At 30.8% G+C, this 9,047-nt stretch overlaps 1 protein-coding gene across 1 annotated transcript; it reads left to right on the top strand.

Annotated features, from left to right (window-relative positions):
* Window positions 1–6,810: 6,810 nt before the first annotated feature.
* Window positions 6,811–7,740, top strand: LOC110111277. Its single transcript, XM_020843070.2, has one exon. It carries the CDS (start codon window positions 6,933–6,935, stop codon window positions 7,461–7,463), a length of 531 nt encoding a protein of 176 aa, XP_020698729.1. The 5' UTR covers window positions 6,811–6,932; the 3' UTR covers window positions 7,464–7,740.
* Window positions 7,741–9,047: the final 1,307 nt, after the last annotated feature.

Raw genomic sequence — 9,047 nt, 5'->3', positions numbered from 1 at the left:
GATACTGCCAATTATGTTATGGTAAATTCCGCATAAGAAATGTACTTTCAGACAAATAAGATTAATCTTTTGGGATTAGAATTCTATTTAGATAATCTGATTAAGAAATTATTATGTGCGGACACCTTAATCTCTAAAATCATGTTTAGATTTTTTTTGAGTCAACATAAGCTTTCTATCATTACTTTTAATTTTTTTTTCTAAAATTTTAAAAAGCAATGAAAGAGCTGTCTACTAAACAGATATTTGTCTTTATTAATTGCTTTTCTCATCACAAAAGCAATCATAAAGCTCTTCCAAACAAAACATTAATTGCCATGCTCATTATCTTCTGGTTAAACTATTTTTCTTAATTAAATCATAAGGATTAGACATCTGGAGAAGCTTATAAACCGGCTCTTCTCGCCTAATTAGCTTGTTAATCACACCTGTTAATCTATCATTAACAAGCACAGTTGACAGTTTCCCATTTTTCTTGGTTTCATCCTCAGCTAAGTCATCTCTGTGATGAGCAAAGGTTGTTTATTGAAATGAAATGAATGAATTTCTCAAGTTTAAGGCAAAGCTGGTAGTTAAACAACCTGTTGCCTATACGCTTAGAGTATTAAGTTGAATTCGATTTATTCAAACATCATAGGCAAGAATGACAAAACTCTATTTTCAGATATGAAATTAGGTGAGCTAATTAAATTTCTTATGAGCTAAGCTTCAATTGAGATATTTCTATTTTGTTGGTTGATAAATGTTTTGGTCAATATAACGATCATAATTAGTCTATGTAACACGTACACGAACACAACGTCACGAACACAATATACAGAATATTATATTTTCTAAATTATTAATATGTTATATATAATGAAAATATCTTATACTAATATTTTTCATTAAAGTATCACATATGGTAAACTATGATATCATTTGCTTCACATAAAAAGCTTATCAATAACTAAAAAATATTATTAATTATAGTAAAATTTAAATTTTGTATCTCATATAATAATAATTATCATTTGTCAATAACATACTAATATTTGCATTCATTTTGCTAGTAATAATAATATCTTTTTAAGAAGTCAAAACCCTAAGAAAATAATAGTAATGCCTTCTTTAAAATTATCAAACAACATGTGGCTAACTTGGGTTATTGATGAGCTTACACATCCACCACCATCATCATAATATTATACATTTAATTTTAGTGGATTGATTTTAAAAGTTGGCTTTTATGCATATATTAGCAAATTCAGACTTTATAATGATAAATATTGCATTGAAATGCTTCTAATCAAAGCCCCACAACTTTAGATCTTATTAGGTATTGATATGCACAAATACCAAACTTTGATGTGCACAAATAACGTTTTTTCATCTCGTGAAGAGTGATAATTTTTTTATTAGATAATATATACTTTTTATTCTTTCTTAACAAGATGATTAATATGATTGTGATAATAGTTTAGAAGCTAAAAAAAAACTAACGAGAGTAATCTTTCATAAAGTGTTTCATTAATCACAATACATTTAAATGTTATAGATTCGTGCTCAACAAAAGCACTCTTAAATCTAAAGAAGATAGCAAACTCTTTAATGTTTAGAAAAAAATCTTTTCAAAATTTTATTCCTCTAATTTGACAAGTCACATAATATGGAGCTTCACTTAGCAAATATGTTTACATATAATGCTTTTTTGAGTGGGTAGGCTAGCTGTGTTTAGGACTCTAGGGATTGGAACCCTCAACAGGCTTATTACTCTAGAGAATTAAGTAACATATGGCAGGAGTTAATAAAAAGTTGGTATCAGGTAGTGACCATAAGGAGTGTAAGAAGTATTACTAGTGCAAACTTCTTGATTAGACTCCAGTGCAAGGATATTACAAGGCAGGAATATGTTGGTTGAATGTTGTCATGTGAGTTCACACTGTGAAGATAATGTTGGATTTAGGGATATTGCCATGTGGAAAGGCATTGTTTGAAAGATGGCATTGGACAATGAATGTTAGAGTGAGAATCATTAGGTGAAAAGATGCCATGAAAAAATTCTCAATGAAGGTATAAGGAGTTCGTGCTAAGAAGCCGATCCTGTGTGCGAAAGCTAGAAAAGTTATAAGGACATACAATGTTATAACAGAGATAAGTGAGTAAGGGCAAGGAGTTCTCATTGCTTGGAAATGTTGTGAGATAAAAGTTGTGCAGATTGCAGGTGTGTGCTATATGGGGTTGTTGTTGATAAGCAAGCCATTGTTTCCAAATAAGTTAGCATAACATGTTTTATTCTTGATAGCTTAATTAAAACTAGTCAGATCAAAGGGAATAATTATAACCGCCCAAACTCTTAATAATCGAGATATTGTCTGCATTGGTTGTAACACGCTAAACTCTTAACTATCGAGATATTGCCCCCTTTGGCCTAAGAGCCTTACGATTTTGTCTTGTTGGTGTAACTTCTAAGTAGGTCACCCATCCCAAAATTTTTCTAAGATGAGCACGCTTAACTGCGAAGTTTCTTAATGAAATTCTAGCCATTTATATTTAATAGTTTAACTTTCTTTTACTTAAAAGCGAATAATATCTCGATAGTTAAAGTTTGTGCTGTTATAAATTGTGAAGCCCTGGCCTTAAGTAAAAGAAGCTAAGCTCTTAAACATCGAGCCACTTTTTGATGTAATAGTTAGAATTTTTGTAAGAAACTCCGCAGTTAAGCATGCTCATTCTGGAGTAATTCTGTAATAGGTGACATACTGGGAAGTTACACTAGCAGGGCAAAATCGTAAGGCTCTTAGGGCCAAAGCAAATAATATCTCGATAGTTTAGAGTTTGAGATATTACAAATTATATTAGTATTCATTCTTAATATTTATTTTAGCAATATGCTTAATAAAATACATACCGAGTAAAAATGTATAGTTTCAAAATATAACAAGATTATTAAGGATTATATAAAATATTATTTCAATAATTTAATTGTACTACAATAGTATTTTCAAAGTTCATATTATTTTTTATTTAATTAAGACTACATAAATTCTAAAATACCTAATATAGAATTTTTAAAAAGTATTCAAAACATTCATAATCTCAATATTAATAACATATAAAAAGTTACACTATGAAAGTTATAACAGTGCAAAGTTATCCATGTTTTTTTACTAATGAAAATAAAAATTTAATAGAAAAAAATATAAAAAATATAGAATTTTTTAAATGCTGAGATATGCATATTATGACCTACCTTAATATGGATAACTTTTCCAAGTAGCTCGACGACTAAAACTGACCAGCAACAACTCAAAATAGAGTTTCTCTATCTAAAAACTCTCCAAAACCCTCTCTCTCTCTACGTCAGTGGTTGCGATCAAACAGAATGAACAAAATAATAGATTTTAAAATAAATAAAAACGAAGATAAAGGCCTAGCGCTGCGGCGCTGCCATCTAGCGCTGCGATGCTAGTTTATTTTTCTAAAACCTAGAGAATAGAGCGATGTAATGTCAATATTTGGGCGCCTAGTACTGTAGCAGCGCTGAGGTGCTCGGACACCCAGCGGTGAGGGGCTTAAATAGTAACATTTTTAAATTTTTCCAAAATTTGCTAGCTGTTGACCCTTATGACTCATTTTGGAACACACAATTATTTTCAACCATTAAAAGACTTCCAAATACATGCAAATATATGTAAGATGTAAAACATAAATTCAAATATTTACATTTAGAAGTTTCTTTTTTACATTTTTGAGCTGTTACAAAAGCGTAGCAACTCCTGAGTGGTGATGCAATGGAGTGGTGCTTACAATGATATTGCACAAAAAAGTGAAACATGGAAGGCTGATGAGTAATCTGTAATTGATTATGGATATAATAACATATAAAACAAATAAATACAATCATAATCACAATTATGAAATAATAAATATACATTTCATTAAATCAAATATTCTCATAATATAAATTTTTTATAATACTATTATTCTAATAAGCCTCATATGTGTGTTATTCTCTTTACAACTTTAGGATTTTAATATTTATGCCTTGTCTCCCATTATATTAAGTTAAAAGATGATTTTGCTAATCAACCATCATAAAAGAGCAATAAAGGGTTGATAATTTACTTATGATGTAGGAGCACACCCAATAGTATGATACTTCATCATCTTCTCAACAAATAAAAAAGAAAAAGTATTTAGACAAAAAAAAAAAAAAGTTTTCTTTTTTACATAAGCGCACCTTGTTAGGACATAGGTCTTTTTTTTTTGTGGGAACAGGGGTATCGGCCCGCTGCCACATCAGCTTATGACGCGCTTGGCGATGTCCACTAATCCCTCGGCTAGTCTACCAGCAACCAACAACACAGGTGCATGACCCACAGTTCTTTTAACAAATTAATAAAAATTCTTGTAAATGACTATGAAAAATAGGCTTACGTAAGGATGATTATAAAAAGTTGCTCTATTTTTATGCTTGTCATTACATAATGTTTGGGATATGATTTTTTTTTAATTACCTCCTCATTGACATGTGCCCTTTTTAATATTTGAATAAGAATTAGGTGTTATTTGATTGTAAATGTTAGATATATGAAGTAATAAAGGCTACATAAATCTTAATTTCTTCTACTAATTCACATAAATTAAAATTGATGTTATTTCAAAATTTTGATTTATATCATATTCATTTAGTTTAAACAAATTTATAACAGCTACACAGTTGCATAAGAAGCCTTGTAATATCCTATTAGACTTAGGCTTTGTTTGGGACAGCTTCCTCAATGCTTCATAAAGCAGCTTTCTAGTACAATTTTTTTTTTATTTTTGTACTAAAAAGCTACTTTAAGAAGCGGTAAGAAAGCCGTCCCAAACGAAGCCTCAATTTTGCCATTGACTCGCAACCTTGCTAAATGCGTTGTCCCCATCAATCATATCATCCCGACCATCTATAATGTGGCATTCTAAGACACCACCATTATTCATCTCTTTGGCTCATTATGACTTTAATCTTTTGGATCATTTGAGGCAATTAAGGCAAATTCATACACACATCACATACGTAATGTAGCACCTTATGATCTAAATTGTATGATTTTTTTATATTTTCTTTATCTTTGTCTCTCTCTCTCTCTTTTTTTTCTTTCATACAACCAATAATCATTTATTTACAATCAAATCCATTTGACATTTAGAGCTGATTAATTATATTAAAATATAAATAGTATAATGAAAAAAAAAAAATTAGGGGGGGCAATTGCCCCCCCTAGTCATAATGGGGTTCCGCCCCTGTATATAAGAATATATATAAATTAGAGAACTTAAATTAAACTAAAATGATCATCACTATCTTGCCTCATGCTATAGGCTCATTATCTTTATATATAATTATATAAAACCAAGTAATGAGTATAAAAATCCATCAATTAACCAAAACTTATAACTTCTTTCAATGTAAGGCAAAACATTCAATATATTTGCTCTAGTTCTAACTAATATCAATCATCAACTAACATGCATAATAAAAAAATTTCTAAAATTAAGAATAAAATTAATATGATCAGTAAGGTCAAAAGAGATATATCAAATTATAAGAAAAATTGGTAAATAATTCTATCAAACAATGAACCATGTTAGTATGTTATGCTATATTGTATCAATATTAATGTCACCATGATTTCAATTATATCAATCATTTAGTTTAAAGTACTATGATACTATCATGTAAATATAATCATGAATATAATTATGAAAAGCATGACATATCATCCAATTTTAAAGTGATATTTTCATCGTTACACATGCTATCTATCATTTCTATCAATCTGTCAATCTCATTTTATTTTTATTGATAATTTATTTTCACATGTGACTTTCAATAATTATTTAAAAGTCATTACCCTCTACATGTTAGCGTAATTCGATCAATTGGTTAGAAGCTACAACTTTGGTTACACCACCACCCTTTTATTTAAAAGAAAGCTTGTCGGCCCACCCTCATATGCAGGATATTATGTTTTAAGAGCCAACTCATTTTAATTATAGTGTTAACAACTAGTCATACTTATATGAAATTATTATATTTTTTCTGTGCAATGTAAGTCAATATCATATATGAAATGCAGTAGTTCATAAAATGCTAAAAAATCTATAAATTTTTCTATTATGCATTTACTTCAAAAAATTATATGTTCCAATTTATCTGGTGAAAATTTAATATGTTGGTTAAAATTCTCATATTAACGACAATTATTACATAACAAAATTAAGTTATGCGGTGAAAGTTTGATAAAAATTAAGATATCATAATTGTTATAAATTTTGACTAAATATAAATTTATAAAACATAAAATTATTAAGATTATTAAAATCAGAGGTACGGTATGATTGATTACAATGAGACACGACTTTTTCAAAATATGATAGACTATCAAAATTGGTTTAAACCTCCAAATTCTAACTTTTCCTCTCCTCTTCCTATCTTTTCTCTTAAAATCTATCTTTTCTCTTAAAATTTCATTTCCTACTCTCTACTAAATGAATTAGGCCAATTAAAATAAATTCACACACACATCACATAGGTAAGATTCGAACTCAAGACCCCTTGGTTGGGAGCTTTGGCTATTAACCAAGAGATCTTATATTTGAATTTTATATATATGATGTCTGTAAATTAGTCTTAATTGACCTGAATTTCTAAAAAAATCTCAAATTTGACCTAATTTCTAGATTTAATGAATTCTATCAAAAGCAGGATTTAGGGCTTTCATCGTCTTCTTGCTTCCAATTGCATCGAAATAGTTACAGAATTCAACTCGTATAAATGAAGTTAACAGCTAAATTTATATAACTCAAAATTGATCTATGAGTTTACTTATCTAAGTGCTTTTCAAACAAACATCTTTTCGCTATGCTCCGTTACGCAATCCGGCAAGGACGCAAACCCTAATAAGATGCAGAATATCAATGGCGACGGGGGCGGCAGCCGCAGCAATAAGCCATGGACGCCGACGTTTTGCACGATTATTGATGCGGAAACAACCAGCTTCTCCTACCTCGCCTGTTCTAACTGTGAACGCGTTCTCCCCAATGATTCCCTCCCTAATCCCCCAACTTGCGCCGTCTGCAGCAACAAATACACCTTCCCCACCGCTTCCAAACGCCTCTACCGTCTCCTCCTCTCTATTGCTATTTCCGACAAAGTGATTCCTGTGATGTGCTTCGATAGGGCAGCGCGAGTCCTTGTTGGATGCTCGGCCGATGAACTATTCAACTTCTGCAAGTCTCATCCTTTTGCCGAGGAGAAGATGGGGGAGATATTGGAGGGAGAGATGTGTCAGATGACTTTGTGTGAGCCGAAGAACGGCAATGCGCAGCACTTACGTGTTGTCTCCGTCGTCCCACTACGCGCTGGATTCCGTCCTGCTATTCACACTCTTCGTCTTCTCTATGGCGTCGATAATTCCCATCGAAGTTCAAATTAGAGGATTCCACGCACCTGCCTGTCTTGTTTGTACTCTTTTCCCTTACTGCTTTTACGACATTAGGTTATTAGGCGAAGCAATCTCGTATGCTTTCCATACAAGCAGTGAAGAAGATGTTTGCATTTGCTATGGTCAAAATGCTGGGCTTTTGTTTAGATGAATGACCATTTCCTTCGGGGCATCTCTAACCAAAACTCCATTTTCCACTCTAAAATACTCTAAAACTTCAAAATGCGATAGTTCATCTTCAATGGAACTCCATTTTTCTTTTTTTGCACTTCTTTGCCAAGGTAACCATCTCTCTCCTGTTTCGGGCGTTTCCTGTGAAGCTAAGCAGGGTGCGAAGATAATTTTTTTTTGGCATATGTGAACAATCCGATAGCCAATATTAGCGTCATATTATCACTTACCAATTTTTGATGTGATATTTGGAGTTTGAATGCATAGATTAACAGACAACATACAATGATATGCATTTCAGTTGGAGATGAACTCAGGCAATATAAAAGGTTGCTTAAGCGGCCGTTTGGTATCCTATTTTAGGCAGGATTTCAGCAAGATTTAGCTTAAATTACTGTAATTTTTTTGAGGAATTTAACTATTTCTGTTTTTAGAAATTCAGTTTCAGCCCCGTTTGAGTTAAATAGATGATTTTTTTTAATCCCATCTTTCACAGGATTTAAAAGATTTAAAGATTTGTCTCTCTCACAAATATTAAATCCTAAAATCATTAGAAAAAAAAATAGCATTTAATAATATTTAACAGTTGACATACCAAATAATTATCAGGTTTTAATCCTCTTAAGATTTATCAAATTTGGATTTATGTGAGTTAAGTCCTCCTATGCTGGCATATATCATTATATGAGATGCGATTTATAGTAATATAAATTATATTTTATAGTGAATACCGATGGTTTTTAATCTTGAAAATCATTTAATTGTTAGGAAATTTGCATACATATAATTTTATTTCATGCTATTTACATATATAATACTCAAAATTTTAACATTACTTGTCTACCACCTATATATAACTTTAATATTAAATATACAACTCCTATAATTCATTTCTACAATTCATATCATCTTATAGACTTTAATATTTCATTCATGCACCCAAATTTATTCTATAGGTGATAGTCATATAATATTAATGTTTTAGATGTTAGATATGTAAATAACATAAACTAAAGTGGTATGTATGAAGTAGAGAAATAAAAGAAGAACGCTATTGGTTAAATACAAGGCTAAATCCGTATTTAGATTTCCTTTCAAAATCATTTAGTAGAACAAGTAGTTGGAATAAAGATAGTTCATCTTGATCTGTTGGTGGGGAGCTTTGACTACCACTGAGAGGTCTTGGGTTTGAAACTTTTATATATAATGTGTTTGGGAGTTTGACTTAATTGGCTCAAAAGCCCCGCCAGCCAAAAATAAGTTGGAATAAGGCTGAAGATGATGTCTTTGATAGGAATGGCTTATTCTTGTCATTGAATCTATATGACTAGGTTGAACTTTGTGCTTTTTAATATAGATTTGATCATTTTTTGTTCTTATTAATTTATGTTTATTTAGTGATTA

This window comes from Dendrobium catenatum, unplaced genomic scaffold (genome assembly GCF_001605985.2).
Source record: "Dendrobium catenatum unplaced genomic scaffold, ASM160598v2 fragScaff_scaffold_621, whole genome shotgun sequence".
Taxonomy (NCBI): domain Eukaryota; kingdom Viridiplantae; phylum Streptophyta; class Magnoliopsida; order Asparagales; family Orchidaceae; genus Dendrobium; species Dendrobium catenatum.
This window is presented reverse-complemented; position numbering and strand designations above follow the sequence as displayed.

Coding starts and splice junctions, on each gene's coding strand:
- LOC110111277 (XM_020843070.2), top strand. CDS start 6,933: ATGCAGAATATCAATGGCGACGGGGGCGGCAGCCGCAGCAATAAGCCA.